This window comes from Aotus nancymaae, unplaced genomic scaffold, assembly GCF_030222135.1.
Source record: "Aotus nancymaae isolate 86718 unplaced genomic scaffold, 86718_ANA_hifiasm-v0.15.2.pri h1tg000059l, whole genome shotgun sequence".
Classification (NCBI taxonomy): Eukaryota; Metazoa; Chordata; class Mammalia; order Primates; family Aotidae; genus Aotus; species Aotus nancymaae.
The window spans coordinates 13,331,392-13,354,078 of record NW_026988473.1 but is presented as its reverse complement, the minus strand read 5'-3'; the positions used below and the strand labels follow the sequence as shown (position 1 = coordinate 13,354,078).

The following is a 22,687-nucleotide window of genomic DNA, read 5'->3' as shown; positions in this document are numbered from 1 at the left end:
ACACTGTCATGCCACCTTTGAGTTGTGCCTTTGTTTTAACATTTTTTGCATACTTACAAACCAATCAGCACACTCTCCCCTATTCTGAGCCCATAAAAGCCCTGGACCCAGCCACAATGAGAAAAACCAGCCAACTCACGGGTGGGAGACACCCCCTCACACCCATATCCCCTCTCTGCTGAGAGCCATTCTGCAGCTCAATAAAATTTTTCTTCACTCATCTTCACCCTTCAATTGTTAGCATACCCTTATTTTTCGTGGACACAGGATATGAACTCAGGAACAACTGAACACCGGTACAAGCTATAACACAGACAGGCTGAGTTGGTGGGGTGTCTCCAGCAGCAGGCCCAGGGCTGAACAAAGCCTGAGTGTGGGGGCATTGTGGACTGTGGAGGTCCCTGGATAGCAAAGTAGTCTAGAAAAATCATGAGCCAATAGTATTATTAATATCTATCTTTTCTCTCTAACAATATATTTTCTGCTGCTAATATATGAGCATTATTGAAAATATAATCATGTTTGCTAGTATGGACCATTGCTAATACATAGGCTGTGTGCTTGGCTAATATACTGGCATTGTTATAATAACTTTTCACAAATTCTATCAACTGACCCTTTATAATAACCCCTGATTTCAAATTTCAATATTAATAATATATATTTTTTTCTGCTCTCTATTTACATGTGAATAAATTAAGGTAGAAGCAAGACTAGGTGCTCAATGTCACACAAGTTGTTTAAGTTTGAAACAGGAAATATAGTTTTCTCCCCCACCTCCCCTACATCAATCACATCAATCTTTTAACCATTTGTTGCAGAGATTTCTATATTAATTTTTTCTTTTATTTCTAATTTTCAACTCATACATCAGCTTTGTTTCTCTTCTCAATTTTTGGAATTTAATTTCAAATGCACCTAGTTAGACTCTTTCTTATTTAATTGCAAAGTGGTATAGTGCTGTGCATGAGTAATGCTCTGCACGTGACTTAATTTGTGAGCAAATACACACAGAGACAATTATGGCCCTGATGTTTTAAACTGCAAAATCAATATTTTCTTTTAAGAAAGTTTATTTTAGTAGCTTTTACAAGAGTGATTTATTTTGATATGTTTTGATACAATATTTGTTTTGCAATATTTGTCACCTGTTATATTTCTAGAAAATCATTAGACCGTAGTCAAGTATTTTGTCTTATTTCAGCACATAATTTATACTCTCAAATATGCAGTGACCAATGATCTGCCCAACTGTTGAAGCTCATAAATCATCAACTCCATCCAAGCTATGCAGATGTGGCATATACTTTGTTATATTACCAGCATGTATTTCTCCATAGTTGATATTTATATCCTATCTACTTGTGAGTAGGGCTTTAACTGGTTGTCTGTCTTGCATTTCTTTGTTCAGGAATTACTTTCCTTTAATGCATTCTAATAGGAAATTCTTACCATAGAACATGTCAAAATTTTTTATTGTGATAAAAGTTGTAGTTTGCCATTGAATGTAAAAAATATTAATTGGTGATTATATTCCCGAATAATTTTATACAGATTAATATGTACTAGCTCATCAAAGAATTTAACAGCTCCAATACGAAGGAGTTAGTTTAGCAATTATATTTATAGCCAGGCTTAAAAAATTCAGAGTACATGGAAAAATTAAGAAAAATGCCATTTTATGTAACTGCCATTCTTCCTCTGTTGCTTTTAATTAAATAATTGCTGATCATTAGGTAAAGAGAAAGGAAGTCAGAGTTTGCTTCAGCATTGATGATGAAACTGTCTCTCTGGGTCTCATTACAAACTTCTTCATTGCAAACACAATTCCTTACCGTAATTACTATAAAAAGTTGATTTATTACTAATCAGTTTCCAAGGGCCTTATTAAAATGATTGGTTTCTCAGCTTTTTCATGGGGACATATTAACTGAAACCAATCTCAATAAACACAAAGTTTCAACTTTTTCATTAAGATTAATGAATATGCAGTTTAGTTTGCAAGTGTCAAAATAATTATCTGCTTCCTCAGGGATGGCCATTTCCTCTACCTTGAAGCACCTTCCTTTGGGGGACAAGGTATTTTAGTAGGAAGAGAAGAGGATTTGGAGCCAGACCTAGGTTTGTACCCAGGCTCTTCTATTTACCCATGCACTCTTGGGAACGTTATAAACTCAGAGCCTCAATTAAGAAATGAAAATACTACTTACAGCAGAGGCGTATTTTAAAACTTACACTTACAGTGAATATAAAATTACTTTGCAAACTAGAAATTAATAATATATGGATTATGAGTAAAATTATAACACTAATGTGTTATAGTGTTAGATCACTAATAATATATGGATTATGAGTAAAATTATAACACTAATGATAATGACAATGATAGTGCTAACATTTACTCACTGCTTATTCTATTCAACACAAGGTGCTAAAATATTTATGTGTATTATATCATTAATCTTCATAAAAACACCAAGATATAGGTAAAATGAGCCCACATTTTGGATAAGAGGCTCAGATCAGATAATTTAAACACCTTGCCTCAAGCTACAGCTGATAAATGTGTTAGCTAGAACCCAGATGCAAATATAGAATGGATTTTTTTTTTTTTTGAGACGGAGTTTCGCTCGTTACCCGGGCTGGAGTGCAATGGTGCAATCTTGGCTCACCGCAACCTCCGCCTCCTGGGTTCAGGCAATTCTCCTGCCTCAGCCTCCTGAGTAGCTGGGATTACAGGCACACGCCACCATGCCCAGCTAATTTTTTGTATTAGTAGAGACGGGGTTTCACCATGTTGACCAGGATGGTCTCGATCTCTTGACCTCGTGATCCACCCGCCTCGGCCTCCCAAAGTGCTGGGATTACAGGCTTGAGCCACCGCGCCCGGCCAGAATGGATATTTTTAACAACTATGTGCTTATTCTCTCCCTTTCTATTTTTTCAGAATGTATTCTAAGACACTCAAACATGAATTATGATTGTGTCTCAGTAAACTAACAAATTTGGCATTCTCATGTTATTTGTAATGATAGGATAAACATTGTACTCAAAATATAGATAAGAGACAGATAGATATATACATACACACCTACATACATACATACACAAGACAGAAATTCTTTGCTTGGCCAAACTTTTGTGTGGTTCTTGAGCCTTTTCCTCAGCCCATCTATGCACTTGTTTGAAAAATTCAATTTTAGCAAATAACCCTGCTAAGTCAGTTTAGCAAGAATCCCCTAACCCCTGATATATGATCGCTTTCAATACCTGATCAGGTTCTTTATCTTCCACCGTCTCCTACGTGATAGCTGATCATGCTGGCCTGTTTTCTGCAAGAATCCTGGTTGGTTTAGCCAGAAGCTCCTTTACCGATTATGTTTCTCCTGGTCATTTTCCATTCACTGACCCCGACTCTACCCCCTGGCTCTACATTTCTACTTCCCATGCTCTACTGAGAGCTCAGCTCAGACTCTCTCCCCTGCTGCAAGACTCCACTGCAGTCATCGCTATATCTATGCCAGTGGTCCTGAATAATTTCTTCCTTACTGTGCTTTAACAAGTGTCATTAGATATGTTTTTTTTCTTTAATACATGCACACACTTATGCATATATTATTAAATTCCTTAAATAAGACTATCAGTCTTCTAACTATGAATCCCAGTAGCACAATCCAGGGAACAGTAAACTAAATGCAGAAATATCCAAATGTTAACATTTTAAAAAAATTGTATACACACAGACTATAATGTGTGTGATTTTTTATATTTTGAATTTTATTCTGTTTTTATTAATTTTCCCACATATCAGCCTCTTTCAAAGTTGCCACATGGTATTTCATTGTGTTAAACCCCTATGTCATTGAAGGACCTTTTGAAAATGCTACTTCTAATTATATCAATCCTATATATCTGGCTGGTGCAAAAGTAATTGCAGTTTTGGACCACGAATTTTAAATCATTGTAACTAGGCTCAAGCACATTTTTACTAAACAAAATACGAACAATCACAGTCAACACATTTTTGCCAATGAGACATAAAGTTGCTTATTCCCGTACCATAAAAATTTGTGCTTTGGGATTCGACAAACCCTGGGAAAGCATTTTCTGCATCCTGTTGGTTATGGAAGCGTTTCCCCTGCAAAAAGTTGTCAAGATTCTTGAACTAGTAGTGGATTGGTGAGAGGTCAGGTGACTATGGTAGATGAGGCAAAACTTTATAGCCCAATTCGTTCAACTTTTGACGTGTTTGTTGTGTGATGTGCAGTTGAGCATTGTCGTGGAGAAAAATTGGAGACTTTCTGTTGATGAATGCCAGCTGCAGGTGTTGTAGTTTTTGGTACATCTCGTTAATTTGCTGCACATATTTCTCAGTTGTAACTATTTTGCTGGGATTCAGAAAGCTGAAGTGGATCAGGCTGGCAGCAGACCACCAAACAGTGACCATGACCTTTTTCTGGTGCAAGTTTGGCTTTGGAAAGTGCTTTGGAGCTTCCTCTCAGTCCAAACACTGAGCTGGTTGTCACTGGTTGTCATATAAAATCCACTTTTAATTGCACATCACAGTCCAATTGAGAAATGGTTCATTGTGTGGAATGGGAATATGACACTTCAAAATGATGATTTTTTTTTTTTTTTTTTTCGCTCAGCTCATGAGGCATCCACTTACTGAGCTTTTTCACCTTCCAGTTTGCTTCAAACGCTGAAGGACTGTGGAATGTTCCATGCTGAGTTCTTCGGCAACTTCTCATGAGGTTGTAAGAGGATCAGCATTTATGATTGCTCTCAGTTGGTCATTGTCAACTTTTGATGGCTGGCCACTATGCTTCAAGATTCTTGTCTCCCTTGCAAAAGTTTTTGGACTACTGCTGCACTGTACATAACAAATCTCAGATTTTACAACATTTTTGTATATTGGTGTTCTCCAGGCAAAGACCACCAGGCACAAAGTGTAGTCAAAGTTGTGTTACCCTTGCTTGTTTCAAAGAGAGAAACAACAGTCCATGTAAAATAGGAGCATCTCAAAAGAGGGTTTGTGGAGGAGCTTGCTATAGAATTTGGACCTGTATTAGGTTATTTATGGGAGGATTTAAGAAAGCATGGTTTCTCTCTGTGTTGAGTATTGTTAGCATGTGGCAGCAATTCTATGATTTGGCATGTTAAATGGAAAAGGACTAAGGCTATAGTTGGTTAAAAAAAAAAAAAAAAAGGAAGCAGTTCCTCATATTAGCCAGGTGACAAGGATGTTAGGCCATTTCTGGTTTGGACAGTTTTCCTGATTTAGTCTGTTCTCCAATGTTATTGCTCAGTTATCCTGATTTTGTCTTGTTTAATCATAGTTACCCTGTAAATTTTTCTCATGTTGATGTTCTGTGGAATTAGTGTTAGATCAGACCCAACTGACAGTTGTCAGAGGATGTTTTATTCTTGAGTACATCCATGCATATGTCACTTCAAATATATAATTTTGATCATGTGAATAAAATACGAAGAGTCAATATTTTAAGCAGATAGTAGAGATCAATGAACTTAATGAAGTATTGCCTCATTTCTAAGAATGCCAATCCTGTCCATTTTTATAAAGTCTTGGCTTAAGTGCTTCATTTTTTATCAAAGGTCTTAGAATGCACCCACCCCCACCTAAATACGTAGAGATGATATTAATTCTAAAAAATTCCCAAAGCTTTAAACTATCAAGAAAAATATTAGATAAATTGCAAGGAAATTAGAGAATTATTGATCAGATTCCTGCAAAGAAACAAACCTCAATAATTCAAGCAAAGAGATGTAAACAAACATGGGAAACTGAGTACCTGGGATCTAACCATGACATTTTATTACCACCTCAGTGGCTTTAGGGACTCAAAGGGAATCAAGAGCCCATTGATATCTAGGGTGTGAGTGAGAGGTTGCCTGAAAGGAGCTGAGAACAGGGATGCCTGTAGTGCCAGAGACAGTGACAGCCATAGGCCAAGAGCAGAGAGAGAGCAGGGCTAAGGTATCTTGGCCTCTCTCTCCTCATCCCATTTAATCTTGTGTTACAGGTTCCAATTGGCTGCAACCTATTGAATCCAGCCTTCAAGTATTCCTTAGAGATGCAGTCCATGGGAATTAGTATCTTCATGTTTAGAGAAGAGCAAGAAAGAAATGTGTAAATTAGTGGTTATGTTTCTGGAGTTAGTCAAAGTCCCAGTTTCCTGGTGTGTGGCCTTGAGCAAAGTGCCTGGCCTTCCTAAACTTCAGTTTCCACCTTTGTAAATAGGGATAATAATACCTCTTATAGGGTTGCTAGGACTAAATATGCTAATATGTGAACCTCTTAAAATAGTGCTAATATGAGTATAATACTTTATAATATGAGTATAAAATATGAGTGACTATAAATAAGTTTGTCTTATTTATAATGAATATTATTACTATAGTGAATATTATTACTATGAAAGACCGTGATGTTCTATTCTTCACTCATAGATAAAATTAAGAGAGACAGTTGTGAGAGCTCAAGGAGTCTTGGTTTCCCCATCTGTTTAAATGATAATGTTAAACTAAATGATCTTAGAAGGCCAGATAGAGAATGTCGCAAATAATTAGTTGTAAGACCTTAAAAAATTAAAAGCAAGGTTTAAGACACATTTTTTTGTTTCGTCTGATTCCAGTTGTGTTTGTGTGTGCTTATATTTTAAAGAGCAAACTACTTTTAAAATGGACTGGTAGGCAAGTCAATTTTAAAATATTTGTTTTTATTTTGTATAGTAAGACCTGTGCTGGAATGCAGGGATACAGTGTTGAGAAAATTGGACATGGTCCCTGACCTCACAGAGCTTATGATTTCCTGGGAGAGACTTAAAATAAATGGCTACAGAGGAACTTATAATTATCAGCTGTGATTATTCCTTCGAAGTAGAGTTGCATGATGCTGAGGGAATGGGAAGGGAAACCCAGAATGGTTCAGCTTTCAGCAAAAGTCTTCCTGGTAAATGATGCTTGTTTGAATTCCCAAGGATTTGCAAAAGGGGTGGGAGTAGTGACAACATTTAAGGAGAAAGAAAACAATACTCTGAGTCTCGAAGCAGGAAGAAACTTGCAAAATGAGAAAAAAATGAGAAAAGCTACTATGGCTAGAATAGAAGTAAATTTGAGGGAGAGCAAGGCAGAGCTGGAGAGGAAAGTCTTAGATCATGCAGGAGCCTGAATACAATAGTGTAAAATTTCACCTTTATTCTAACAATATTTGGAAGTCATTAAAACTTTTAAAATCAATATGATTATTCAGTGGGGTTTGTGTTTCAATAAATTTATTAGAGACTAATTAAAATAATATTTTAGCCATTATAGAAAAGTTGATGTTAGTTGGGATTGGAGGATGGCAATGGAGAGGGAAGGAAAAGCATGGATAAAGTGAACATCTAAGAGGTAAATTAGATATAAAATTGGAGAAATAAGGAAGAAAAAGAAGTGAAGGATGAATACTAGTATATGACTTGCCTAGTAGGATAGACAGTAGGGATAAAGCACACAGGACAAAGACCAAAGTTGAAGTCAAGATATTGGGAACTTGGCCTTGTGAATGTAGAATTTGATTTGCTTTTGAGCCATGCAACTTAAACTCAGTATTAGGTATTTAGCTATAGCACTCTGAAGCTACGGGAATTGGTAAGATAGAGAAATAAAAGTGAGAATCATTGATAATTGAAGTTGTGGGTGTAAAAAAACAGTCTACAAAAACGAGGAACTGGAAAAACTAACAGTTGAACAGAGGAGGCCAAATCTGCAATTTGTAAGGTAAGAGAAAAACAAAGAAAATGTGATGGCGTCACACAAGACAAGGAGTGAGACATTGTACCACATTTCCAAATTTCTGAAGAAATTCAGCTAAGAATGGACAATTTTCCATTGTACATACCAATAGTGAGGCAATTGGTTAACCTAGAAAGGATTGGCCTCAGTGATAAGTGGAAAGCTGGATTTGAAAGGGCAAAGGATTATGAAAAATTGGAAGCAATAAACAGCAAGTTTTGAGAATTCTGACTATTGCTACAGATTGTGTTTTACATATACATATCTAATACATACATAATAGTTTTTCAGTTTGTAATTTGAGAAGAAACTGAATTTTACCATTAATAATAAATAATATGTTTTTCAATATTAATTAAAAAAACCTGAAATGAGTCAATAAGAGTTCTTTTTTTAGGTATACTTTTTTTTCTTTCTTTTCTTTCTTTTAATGTTTAGGTTTATGTGTACATGTGCAGGCCTGTTATATATGTAAACTTGTGTCACAGGGATTTGTGGTACTGATTATTTTGTCTCCCAGGTACTAAGCTTAGTACCCAGTAGATAATTTTTCTGATCCTCCCGCTCTTCCCACCTTCCATCTTCAAGGAGGTCCCAGTTTCTGTTGTTTCCCTCCATGTGTCCCTGTTTTCTTATCATTTAGCTCCCACTTATAAGTGAGAACATGTCATGTTTGGTTTTCTATCCCCATGTTAGTCTGCCAGGGATAATGGCCTCCAGCTCCATCTATCTTTTTTAATGGCTGTCTAGTATTATGTGGTATATATGTATCACATTTCCTTTATTCAGTCTACCATTGATGGACATTTGGGTTGATTCCATGTCTTGCGGCTGTGAATAGTGCTGCAATGAACATATGTGTGCATGTGTCTTTATGGTAGAAAGAAATACTTAATATACTACAAAATCAATGTCATCCATGATGATGTAAAATTAAAAAATAAAGGTATAATCCTTTCTATTGAAAGATACTTTTAGAAGTTGTAGAGAGACAAATCAATCAGAAAAGATAGATTCTGTGGCAAAAATGAATGAACAGTGAGAAAACATGATAATGAGATGAGATGTAGACCTTAGGATGATGAGTCCTATGTGTCTGTATATGTATATATATATACACACAGTGGTGGAGACAGATACATAAGTAAGTGAATTCTGAGGAATACGTAAAATTATTTTCATTAAAGACAGTATAACGTACACCAGAAAGATTTAATAAATTTTCCAGATTCACCTAGATAGAGGTTGAAATGGATAGCAACGGTTCTGGTTTTCTTGTCAGCTTTTGGAGTATCTTAGTTTTATTTGTGGTTCTGATTCCATCTTGCTTATTAAAAAAGATATCTTCAAACATTTACTGCTTACCCAACAGTTTACTGAACTCTTCACATATATTAACTCATTCAGTAATCTCAAAGACGTGACAGAGAAGGTATAATTTTACTTCATTTTAAAATTGAGGAGGTTGAGGCTCAAAAAGTCATAGACCTTTTCCCAAGATCTCATTAGTAAATTACTCAGGATTTATGTGCTCATTTCATTATTTCACAAAACTTGATTATTAATAAAAATGAACTGTTATGGTTTATTATATCATTTCCAGTAGTAGATCACACACTTGCCCTCATGGATTATATGATTAGTATGTTTGAAGTATGGTTGTCTCAGGAATACAGATAGTTTGAAGGACTAAAAAAAATCTCCAGTGTAATTTGTCCAGCTCCTCTCACATTGAGAGAAAGATAGGAGGAAACATCAAGCTTTCAGATACCTCTAGAGGTTCAAGTTTAGATCCAATGGGACCTAGGAACTAATAGATCATCCGAATAGCTTCCAAATGAGCTCATTAGGAGTCAAGATCACTGCTAAGCAGGTAAGTGAGTCTGTATATGGAGCCAACAGGCATCCCTCCACTCATGCTCCAGATCCTCATCAGAAGCCTCTCTCTTTGGTGAGTGTAGGGTGTTAAATGGATTCAGACTGCATCCTAACTGTGTTTCCTACCTTTACACTGTCTGCTTTTCCAGAACTGTCTAAAGGATATCTGTTTGTATTTAAAATACTTCATTATTTGTATTCAAAATAATACTTCATTGGCCGGGCGCGGTGGCTCACGCCTGAAATCCCAGCACTTTGGGAGGATTAGGCAGGTGGATCACAAGGACAGGAGATCAAGATCATCCTAGCCAACATGGTGAAACCCCGTCTCTACTAAAAATAATAATAATAAAAAAAATTAGCTGCGCGTGGTGGCAGGTGCCTGTAGTCCCACCTACTCTGGAGGCTGAGGCGGGAGAATTGCTTGAACCAGGGAGGCAGAGGTTGCAGTGAGCCGAGATCAGACCACTGCACCCCAGCCTGGGCTACAGAGTGAGACTCCGTCTCAATAATAATAAGAAGAAGAATAAGAATACTTCATTAATCCTCAGTTCTGTCTCTCTGTCTCTCTCTCTTTCTCTCTCTCCCCCTTATGCACACACACACGCGTGCACGTACACACACACACACACACACAGTCTCTCTCTCTCTCTCTCTCTCTCTCTCTCTTTTTAAATGACGACATGCTAAGCTGACCAGAAAACCTCTTAGGAGTTACCATGCCTTCTGCAGTAGTTCCCACAAATAAAGAGTTGTTACTTTATGGACGATGGAGGAGAGATAGGTGCAGATGTGATTTACTGACTAAAATTCTTTCAAAGTTCATTTACCAAGAATGTTCCTCCATTTAAGTTCTGGCAATGAGCTTTTCAATAATCCATCCTTAACCTTGGCAGACACTGAACATAAAGTAAAATTTTCCCTCCTAAATAAAAATAAATACTCACTATACATTTTCTGTAGAAACCTATTGGCATATTATTTACCTAATATTGTTTCTCAGGTCTAAGTATCTGGCCTTATTTAGGGCTCCAAGGTAATCCAAATCAAACCAGTGCTTCCCAACCTTTTTTCATGCCATATCATGGCAGTTTTATGTGTTGAGTTACATCGATGGCTGAAGAAGTCCCCAGTTCTGAACACCTATAGCACACTGCTGGCACACAGGGTGCCCCTGCAGCCTGTTGCTAAGAGCTGGTGAAGAAACCAAGCTGGTTGCAGCCCTAGAATGAAGAATGCTTGACTTGAAAAAGCCCTGAACACCCTGATAAAGCACAAGGTAGGACCTGAATAGCACTAGGCAGTGAGTAAATCAGAAAATGTCTTGATTGATAGGGCCGTGGGTAGGCAAGAGGAGGTCTCCATTAAGCTTTTGCTTTTCCCTTATTGAATATTTTTTTCTGTGCAAAGCATTGCCATTGTAATAGGTGCCAAAGTGTTTAAAACATCAGAAATATGTTCCTAATTCTTTTTTAAAAATTTTATTATTATACATTAAGTTCCTAGATACATGTGCAGAACATGCAGGTTTGTTGCATAGGTATACAAGTGCCAAGGTGGTTTGCTGCACCTATCGACCTGTCATCTACATTAGGTGTTTCTCCTAATGCTATTCCTCTCTCTAGCCCCTCACCCTCTGACAGACCCCAATGTGTGATTCTCTTCTCCCTGTGTCTATGTGTTCTAATTGTTCAACACTCACTTATGAGTGAGAACATGTGATTTTTGGTTTTCTATTCTTGTATTAGTTTGCTGAGAATGATAGCTTCCAGCTTCATCCATGTCCCTGCAAAGGACATGAAAAAAAAGGATGTCCCTAATTCTTAAGAAGCAAGGCAAACCCTTCAAGCATTAGTGTTTCAGAGAGATATTTAATTTATTTTGCAACTGAGTTTTGAGAATCTAGGTGGGCAAATATGACCTACAGAGACTTGAAGAGAACACAATAAATAAAACTGCCTAATTTAAAAGAATTAGCTAACTATCAGAAAGGCCTAAAAAACAATTACTAATTGGCTGGGCACGGTGGCTCACGCCTGCAATCCCAGCACTTTGGGAGGCCAAGGAGGGTGGATCACGAGGTCAAGAGATCGAGACCATTCTGGCCAACATGGTGAAATCCTGTCTCTACTAAAAATATACAAAAATTAGCTGGGTGTGGTGGTGTGCACCAGTAGTCCCAGCTACTTGGGAGGCTGAGACAGGAGAATTGCTTGAACCCAGGAGGCGGAAATTGCAGTGAGCCAAGATTGTGCCGCTGCACTCCAGCCTGGCACCTGGTGACAGAGCAAGACTCTGTCTCAAAAAAAAACCAAAAAATAAACAAACAAAAACCAACAAACAAACCAACAACAACAAAAAAATTAATAATTAATTTTGGTACTCACCAAAATAATTAGAAAAACAAATATTATCTTCAACATTCATAGTTAAGTGAATATCTAAAATTTTTGACCAATAGTTTAGGTACTAAGATGTAGTTTTTCAATGCTATAGATATTGGCATTTAAAATTAAATATAGATTTAAACAAATGCCTAAAGTTAAATGTATATTAATATAAAATAATTACCATAACTTATATTATTCTAATTTTGATGAGAGATTATTAAATATAAATTTAACTTATAGTGGAAAGTTGTCTTATTAATGAGATGGGGGTCATATTAATGGTGTCTTGATTGAAAGAATTATCCAAATGCTCAAGTCTTTTAGAATCCAGGATATTTTTTACACCTGGGGGCAAGAGATCATACTAAGATTCCAGATGGATGACAAGTATGCCTTTTGTTTGTAACATGGGAAAAGGAATGATTTTGAAAACAGAAGAGAAAAAAGAACCAAGAACACAGGTACTTTCTCAGTCAAATCATTTTAAGAAAAAGGGAAATATAGAAATAGAGGAACTGAAATTGACTTTTTTAAGACCATTTTTGTTCACATAATCTTTGATGAATCTTTTCATTTAAACAGAAATAGGCGTACTTCAGTTGGGATTCCACTGGCACAGTGGAGTGTTGTACTCAAACTAATTCATAGGTAGGCCAACAAATCCTAAAAAGAAATTTTGAAAATATTTTCAATAATATTTTTGAAAATTTTAAAAATAATTTTGAAAATATATCTGAACTCAGGTTGCCATTCCAAAAAGCAAATTTGTTCTTTAGATTACTGGTTTTCAAACATGGTTGTATATTAGAACCACTTAAGCCTCAGTGCCCCATGATGTTCTGACTAACTGGGACTGGGTGCCTTAGAATTGGTATGCTAAGAGCTCTAATTGATTCCAGTGTGCAGTAAAGTTTGAGGCAAAACTTGCTTTAGGAAAGATGAAGTGAAGGGAGAAACATTAGTGCTTATGAAATAACTCTTTGGTTGAAATGTGGCAATGATTTTAGATTTCCACTACAAATTGATAAAGATATGAAAATGACTAAATGGATGATGACACTTTGGGAAGACGATTATTTCAGAAGAACCCAGAGAAACTAATTGGAGGCTATGAAGAAAAAAAAACTGCTTTTAAAAACTTAGAGGAACTAATAAAATAATGTAGAGAGCTGTAAGATAGATGTAAAATCATAAATGCTGTTATTTTATGAGCACGGTAACAGATTTTTTTAAGTAATTTTATTTCTATGTGATTTTTAAGTTTATTGAATTTGTAATTCAAACTCCAGCTTAATATGCAACTTTGCTGTGGACTTTGTTTTTTCTACCATAATGTACTGTTTAAATATTCCATGTTACTTAATAGCGTATGTCCACCATAGTTAATGTTCTTACTGATACATCTGTTTTCTCACGTGGCTCTATCTCATTTGGTATGACATGTAACTTGGAACCACCACAAATCTTGAAGTTATATAAAAGCAATAACACAAGAAGTGCTAACATATAGATGGACTTTGTTACTTAAAAAATAAAATGAAGTAAATGATAGATAAACCTCTTTCCCTGACACTATTTTGCAGTGTAAGTGATCTATTTACTTTTACATTGTGGGATAGCCATATAATTATCCTCAATTAGGGTTCAAATGATAACTTCACAGCTAGAATTAACATAAAAGCGTTTGCGAAAAAAATTGAGCGAGTTCCATATATAAGTCCGATAATCCTCACTTCCGAATATTCATGAGTGAAACAGTTATTTACTGAGAATAGCAATATATATAAAAATAATTTTTATTACATATACAAGTTTTATGTATACATAAGTTATATATATAAAGATATATATAAATATATAAATAAACAGAAACAGGCATACTTCAGTTGGGATTCCACTGGCACAGTGGAGTGTTGTACTCAAACTAATTCATAGGTTAGGCCAACAAATCCTAAAAAGAAATTTAGAAAATATTTTCGATAATATTTTCTGTATATTTATGTATATATACAAAAAATACATACGTACATACTATATATATACACAATACATACATAAATACATACATAAAATATATATATATATAATACATATGATAGATTTATGTATATATACATAAAAGTCTTAATATATCTACATAAGTTTTAGGAACCTTCTATTTTACTTTGACCTAGAATATGAAAAACTTAGCAATATTTGGAAAACTACAGTTATCATGTTTGCCCTCTCTCAGCTTTAAACATCTAGTTTGACACTTTAGCCTTGTTCTTCCATCCCGTTGATTAAAGCTTGAGGAACAAACTCCTACAGTTGGGCAGTATAAGGATGATTAGAAATATGGACTCTGCTGTCAGTTCTATACAGTCACACCGATAGTCTGTGACCATCATCAGAAATTGGGATTTTTCCAGTGTTTATAAGGAATGATGGATGAGAGCCTTCCTCATGGAGTAAGCAAGAGACGATCTTAAGTTAATTCATGTAATTCACTCAATATCTGATAAGGACGTCTCTCAATTGCAATAGATAAAATAATAATAGTACTAATCAATGGAATGTGAAAGACAAAGTGGTTAGATACGACGATCTCTCAAGGCATTTTCTAGTTAATATTTCATGCTTCTACTTTGTGAAAAATAAAGCCAGGAGCAAAACTAAAGTTTAAATAGGCTAATATTGGGCTTAACAAGATGAATCCTCTTTTTCAGGGCTGGTAGAAATATAAATAAGTATAATTATTCTAAAAGATGCATCAAAAACTTCACCCACCAGTAAATGTTTCCATAAAACATTTTACAACTGAGTATTTTCCTAGAATATGTTTCTTAAAGTACAACCAACTACAGTAAGTGCCTTGAATTTTTTAAGCCCTGGAAATATATTGACACATTTGTGGAGGAAATTATTTTTCTATGTGGGGTTTAACTATAATAAACTGCTTGATTATGTTAACTCTTTGAACAATACACTTCCAAATATGTTAAATTTTGATAAACTACTTGATTTGTGTTAACTATTTGGGCAACACACTTCCAAATATGTCAAATTTTGAATTGGAAAAATGTCCTTTTAATTCATATGTAAATATAATTGTATGTTTTCCCATATTTCTGATCAAATTTCTTTCAGCTTCTATATCACAAATTACCTATTCTGTATAAATGTGGGAAGGGATATAGCAAAGTGAATAGTTGATGGCAGCTATAAAATTATTTTGATACATTTTTAATATATTTTATGGAAGCATGCACAAAACTGAAAAATAAGGAAATATAAATGTGGTCACTTCTATAAATTCAGTATTTTTGTGCTGCTATAATTATATATACATGGAAAATATAAAAGATTTTTAATGGCAGCAAAAACACTGAAATATTAGCGCCAGTTGTCTCAAGTGGTTTCATACTACATAATTTTAACCAACATTATCTCTTATTTTCTAAAATTGCAAAGCAAAATAATTCTTAAGAAGACTATTCTGCAAGTAAAAGGCTCCCCTCCCTCAGGCAAGATTGGTCTCTGTCATTAGAAAGGTAAGACGTATGTTTTTGCCCACTTGATGATATGATTCAAGGCAAGAAGATAACAATGATCACCTTTACCCATCACTGACAGGGAATATGAGAAGTATCATTATCATTCTTTAACTGCAACAAAATCTACAAAACCTGTTAGGATAAATGGCTGAAGTTAATATCACTTATGTCACTGAATTCATTCTGAAAGGAATTACCGACGGACCAGAGCTTCAGGCCCCATGCTTTGGGGTGTTTTTAGTTATCTATCTGGTCACAGTGTTGGGCAATCTTGGGTTGATTACCTTAATCAGGATTGATGCTCGACTCCACACTCCTATGTACTATTTTCTCAGCCACCTGGCCTTTGTTGACTTTTGTTACTCCTCTGCTATTACACCGAAGATGATGGTGAATTTTGTCGTGGAACGCAACATCATTCTTTTCCATGCTTGTGCAACCCAACTGGGTTGTTTTCTCACCTTTATGATCACGGAGTGTTTCCTTTTAGCCTCCATGGCCTACGATCGCTATGTCGCCATCTGTAGTCCCCTGTATTATTCAACACTGATGTCAAGAAGAGTCTGCATTCAATTGGTGGCAGTTCCGTATGTGTACAGCTTCCTAGTTGCCCTCTTCCACACCATTATCACTTTCCGTTTGACTTACTGTGGCCCCAACGTAATTAATCATTTCTATTGTGATGACCTCCCCCTCTTAGCTCTGTCCTGCTCAGACACACACGTGAAAGAAATTCTGATTTTTGCCTTTGCTGGCTTTGACATGATCTGTTCCTCTTCCATTGTCCTCACCTCCTACATCTTTATTATTGCCGCCATCCTAAGGATCCACTCTACTCAGGGGCGACACAAGGCCATTTCCACCTGCAGCTCGCATATGGTGACTGTTACTATCTTCTACAGCACGTTGATCTTTATGTACCTACAGCCCAAATCAAACCACTCTCTGGACACAGACAAGATGGCTTCTGTATTTTACACAGTGGTGATCCCCATGTTAAACCCCCTAATCTATAGTCTAAGGAACAAAGAAGTGAAAGATGCCTCAAAGAAAGCCTTCAATAAAGGTTGTGAAAACTTACAGATCTTAATATTAAGAAAATAATAATAAAACTTTATTAAATAGAAGCAGGAAATCAATTAAACTTTTTCTTGTAATTATTTCCCAATGAACTGAAAACATAGCTGTTACTTTAGTAGACCTTGACATTTTCTACAAGGGTCCAGGCAGATCATAAAAAATAAGTATGAATTAAAGCATCCAATTCAGGCCATCACACTCTTGGCAGACCACTGAAATCATGCTCAAATACAAACACAGACACACTCATATATGCAAACACTCGTAGGTGTATTCCAAGCAAAGACAGCAGCATCTTGTTGTTAAGAGTTTGGGATTCTGAAATAAGACTGAGTTTGAATACAATTTCCTTCATATTAGCTCTGCAACCTTGGAAAATTGGGCTAAATTATGTGTAACTTTGTTTCCAAGTCTGGGAAATAATAGGACTTAACTCATTGTTCTTTTTTATTAAGAATTGTACCAGTCAATATATATGAAATGCTTAGAAAAATATCCAGTGATAATAAGTGTTTCAGAAGGCTTAGGTATATAAATGTTTGTTATATAAAGTTAGAAATGAATTTATTTGGCCTGGCACAGTGACTCACACCTGTGGTGCCAGCACTTTGGGAGTCCAGGGTGGGAGGATTGCTTGAGCCTAGGAGTTCGTGACCAGTCTGGACAACATAGAGAGACCTTGTATTTCTCTTAAAAACAAACAAACAAAAACAAAAACAATTAAAAAATAAAATGTTTTAAGGTCTCCAAGGCTTATTAGTCATTAAGTAGGAGAAACAAACCCTGGTTGGGTTTTCTACTGCCTTCTAGACACTTAAGTAGTCCTATTTCTACAATCAAATAAACATAAGATATGTGTGAAGTTTCATCTCTAAATTGAAAGTCATATAACTAGCGATATAAAAATTCTAAATGCAAATTGAAATCTATCTGAATTTTTTTAACACTGTGGGTGTTAAGAATGAAGGCTTTTATAATATAGGTTAATTTGATTTAAATGTGTCATTATCACGTTTTTAAAAATATAATTGGAAGAACATGTTTCCAAGGAAAATGTGGCACATATATACCATGGAATACTATGCAGCCATAAAAAACAATGAGTTCGTGTCCTTTGTAGGACACAGATGAATCTGGAAACCATCATTCTCAGCAAACTGACACAAGAACAGAAAATCAAACACCGCATGTTTTCACTTATAGGCAGTGTTGAACAATGAGAACACGTGGACACAGGGAGGGGAGCATCACATACTGGGACCTGTTGGGGGGGACTAGGGGAGGGACAGTGGGGGGGAGGGAGGTTGGAGAGGGATAACATGGAGAGAAATGCCAGATATAGGTGACAGGGGGATAGAGGCAAACCATATTGCCATGTATGTACCTATGCAACAATTCTGCATGATCTGCACTTGTACCCTGGAATCTAAAGTACAATAAAAATATGTATATTAAAAAAAAGAAATTATTTTTAAAAATAAACACCTTCATTGTATTTGCATATCTGTTCAATTAGAAATTACCTTAGGTTATTATGTAATTTATCCATGCCTGCTCTTTATTCATTCACCCTTGTAGGTGATGGAATATGATTAAAAAATAGTGATACTATATATTTTTATTATTTTGACATTTCAGAAAAAGTAGTAGTTTAAAATTATCCTGTATTTTTTCCATTTTACAAAGAGATTATGATACTTGCAGCCATTATATAAAATACAATGTGAGGTTTGCAATATACTGTGATTATTTCTTCTTCTGTACTTTCTTTGTAAATGACTCAGATATGCTACCATAAGGTGGTTTTAGAACCTTGTAAGTGGAGTGAATTATCTGATTTTTAAAACAGGTTTGACAGAGAAACCTGGTTTTTCTACTTTCCACACTTGGTCTGGTGAGTGTATATTTATAGATGGACACACACAATATTCTCACTTATCAGAGACGTGAAAAATAGGAATGTCATAGATGGTCTCTCTTTTTACAGGTAGTGGGATTCAGGTCTATAAATCCTGAAAACTCACCTGGAGAACAATGATCTTCTGTGGTTTCACTGTACCTGCCTACTTTATAGAATTATTTACAGTAGCAATGTTTAAACATTAATTGAATTTTTCATGTCTTTACAGAGTTATAACTCCCTACTATTAACAATCACATATTGAGATATGCTTAGATGTTCTAAAGGAAATGAGCTAAGAAATTCAAGTATACTCAATAGATATATATTTCTGTTTATTTTTGAGCAGATACAGGCAGTTCTGTGCAACCTCTAAAACTATCAACTGAAAATTACTCTGGGTCACTGGGTTCATCTCCTAAAACACCAGTCCTTCAGCCAAAACATTGAAATAAACACTATTATATCTCCAGGCATATTTAAATAAATATTTGTATTTGTCACCCCTCTGTGATCTCTATGATGTATTTTTTTTTTTCCCCAAGACGGAGTTTCGCTCTTGTTTAAAGGTGATTGGACCTCCTAAATGCTTCATAAAATGCTACTATGACTCTTAACTGTACAGCTTCCCTGCTTTATAGCTAGGTAAGGCCTGGGACACATGGAGTCAGATGCTGGAAAGACTCAGGCCTTAACTGCATTTCTGTCTGGGTCCAAGGCTCCACATCTAGTATATAGTTAAAATTCCTTACTGACCAAGGCTTTCACCAAAAGTAAAAGTCTATTAGAGTTAACATTTTAATATGTAATTGAGACTACTGAAAAAATAAGTTTACAACAGTATTTGTAAGGAGAATAAAATGTGTTTTTGTAAGAGATTATAAAAAAGTATAGGAATGTAAATTTTTGACTAGGTTAGAGGGTTGAAGGATTGTTTATATAAAGCTAAACGTTTGAATAATTTGTGAAAAGTTTATAGAAATTAATTATAAGAGATTCTATGTGTGAAAATAGTGGCTAAAGTTAAGATGGCATTATTCAGGTTTTGTTCTCCGTAAATTGGACATTGTAATAGAAGCACAACAGAGTTTTCTTAGATCATTGTTCTGCCCTGAGGGAAAAACAATGTAAAGGAATGTAAAAGGTTTATAAAAATCTTACCTTATGGTCAAAATAATTAAAACTGAATAGATTTATTAAATGTTATTAAAAACTAACTTTAACATTAAAATACATTAATGGAAACATAAAATTAGTTTTTCTCTTTTCAAAAGGATTTTTATGTAATGTTAAAAGATAATTAAATGTTTTTATTTGACTTCTAAGGAAATTACAAAAGAGAAAAGAGACGGTAGGAAAGAAGGGAGACAGAGTCAGTCGCCCTCATGTTGTCTTCATTGGGTCTTGTTTGGAAAGCTGAGTCTCCTCTCTATCAGAATAATGTTTTTTCTTTCAAAAACCTTTGAGTTATCATTTGAGCTAAATGAATGAATTATGTAACATAAGACTCTATTTCATAATATCCAATGTTTTAAACTTTTGGTATTAAGCAAACTTTTCAAAATCAAGTTCTGTATTATCATGCTAAATCAGCCAACACTAAAATTGTTTAAATACACAATGTAAATGAACTCCATGGTCTAAGTCAAATTATTTATGATAACCCATTGGTTATCAGTGCTATGCACCTATATTGGATAAACAACTGGTATTTAAGAAGACATAAGTTCAATGGTAATCATGAACTCATGAAGAACCAGCAATCCCATTACTGGGTATTTACCCAAAGGAATATAAATTATTCTACCATAAAGACGCATGCATACGTATGTTTATTGCAGTGCTGTTTACAATAGGAAAGACATGGAACCAACCCAAATGCCCATCAATGATAGACTGGATAAAAAATAATGTAGTACAAAATGGTGTACTATGTAGCCATAAAAAGAAATGAGATCATGTCTTACAGGGACATGGATGAAGCTGGAAGCCATTTTCCTCAGCTAACTAACACAGGAACAGAAAACCAAACACGGCATGTTCTTACCCATAAGTGGGAGTTGAACAATGAGAACACATGGACACAGGGAAAAGAACAACACACAATGGAACTTGTTGTGGGGTGGGGGGGCAAGGGGAGGGAGAGCAACCAGGACAAATAGCTAATGCATCAGTTCAGCAAATGTGCTGGCTGAATGTCAGGGTAATCAGTGAGGGATCGTGCTTGAGTGATCACATAAAAATATTCAGTCAAATCAGTAAGGTATTGTAAAGTGAAGGATAATCTAACTTGTAAGGGATATTCAAACAAAAATCTTTCAACCAAGCATCTTGCTATTTTTCTCCCAGTTCAGCTACAGAGCAAAACCTTACCTGGTATTTGCAATATTATATGCAATAATAATAATGGTACGTGTCTCTCAAGATAACCCAAAATTCTCAATATTGTAGTGAAATAAGGTAAAGTTGTAATTTCAAGGTGCTTTCTTCTTTATTTCTATTTAGTGTTGAAACATCTCATGGTTAAAGAGAGTAGATTATTCTTATCTCTCTTTTACAGTTCAACAATAAAATGAACATTTATAAAGTGCTTATCATTTGTAAGCCAAAGCAATAAAAATACGTATTTTCAAGGAAAATAAGCCCCACAGGACAGACTTCTACATATACTAGCATTTTACAAGACTTGATTCAAAATATCCTGACTCTGTATATACCATTTCTTTTAGTACCAACAAATTTTACTGATTACTAGAATACATCTTTTTAATAATCTTTTTCATAGCATTTTTTACCTCTTGATTCCTCAAGCTATAGATCAATGGATTTAGCATGGGAATCACCACTGCATAGAATACTGAGGCAAATTTGTCTTTATCTAGTGCATGGCTTGACTTAGGCTGAAGGTACATAAAACTGAGGGTCCCATAATATATGGAAATAGAAAACACGTGAGAAGCGCAGGTAGAAAAGGCTTTCTGTCTTCCTGCAGCAGAGTGGATCCTTAGGATAGCAAAGACAATAAAAACATAGGAGATGAGAACAATGATAAGAGAACAAAAAACATTGAACCCAGCAATAACGAACAACATCAACTCCTTGACTTGTGTATCTGAACAAGCCAGAGCAATCAGAGGAACATCATCACAGTAGAACTGGTTAACCACATTAGAGTCACAAAAAGACATATGGAATGTGGCCATTGCTTTTATGAGTCCCACAGTGAATCCATAAATATATGAGCTAGCGACCATTTGAATGCAGAGCCTCCTAGGCATGAGAATTACATAGAGTAAAGGGTTGCAGATGGCAACATACCGATCATACGCCATGACAGACAGCAACAATAATTCCCAAACTGAAAATGTGATAAAGCAACACACTTGAGCAGCACATGCATAAAATGACATGCTTTTAATTTCACACAAAGAGTTGACAAGGGTGTTTGGAGTGATAGCAGAGGTACCATAAAAATCCACAAAAGCCAGATGGCTGAGGAAAAAATACATTGGTGTGTGAAGCTGAGGACTGATTTGGATTAGCACAATTAAACCAAGATTACCCATAACAGTAACTAAGTAAATCAGTAGGAACACACCAAAGAGAATGACTTGAAGTTCTGGATTATCTGTGAGCCCTAGGAGGATGAAGTCAGTCACTGATGAATGATTGCCTTTTGCCATGTAATAGATACAGGATTCTTCTAAAATGAACTCCAGAGCACACCTTCTGAATAATCTTGATGCTATAAGAAATGACTAATTAAATGTGAGAAGATAGCCATTACTTACCAGGATATTATATTAAATTTAATTAAATTAACGTTCTGATAAGTACTCTGAGTTAAACATTAATTTTCCTTATGCTTTCAGAGTCACATAATTTGTTTCAGACAGAAATTCCAAGGTATATAATTCATTAAGAAGTTTTAAATAAAAGGATTTTAAATAAAATACTGTAACTAATACAACAGCAAAATCTATGTTGTACTTTTCTTGAAAAACAAAAAAACAAAAAAAAAACACATTGCAATGCTAAGAATGTAATAGTGACAATATATGTAAAATTATTTCTTAAATTATAAGTTTATAAAATTATACACAGAT

General features: G+C 35.2%; 2 protein-coding genes across 2 annotated transcripts; one reads left to right on the top strand and one right to left on the bottom strand.

The window, feature by feature from the left end:
- The first annotated feature begins 15,745 nt into the window (after window positions 1-15,745).
- Window positions 15,746-16,716, top strand: LOC105718575 (olfactory receptor 8U3). The gene has a single exon (XM_012454307.1). The coding sequence runs from the start codon at window positions 15,746-15,748 to the stop codon at window positions 16,703-16,705; it is 960 nt and encodes a 319-aa protein (XP_012309730.1). The 3' UTR covers window positions 16,706-16,716.
- Window positions 16,717-21,322: 4,606 nt separating this feature from the next.
- LOC135270180 (olfactory receptor 5AL1-like) lies at window positions 21,323-22,300 on the bottom strand. Its single transcript, XM_064365513.1, has one exon. The coding sequence runs from the start codon at window positions 22,262-22,264 to the stop codon at window positions 21,323-21,325; it is 942 nt and encodes a 313-aa protein (XP_064221583.1). The 5' UTR covers window positions 22,265-22,300.
- Between the last annotated feature and the right edge of the window lie 387 nt (window positions 22,301-22,687).

Bases quoted from the DNA above. Each gene is read 5' to 3' on its own strand.
- LOC105718575 (XM_012454307.1), top strand. From the start codon at position 15,746: ATGGCTGAAGTTAATATCACTTATGTCACTGAATTCATTCTGAAAGGA.
- LOC135270180 (XM_064365513.1), bottom strand. From the start codon at position 22,264: ATGGCAAAAGGCAATCATTCATCAGTGACTGACTTCATCCTCCTAGGG.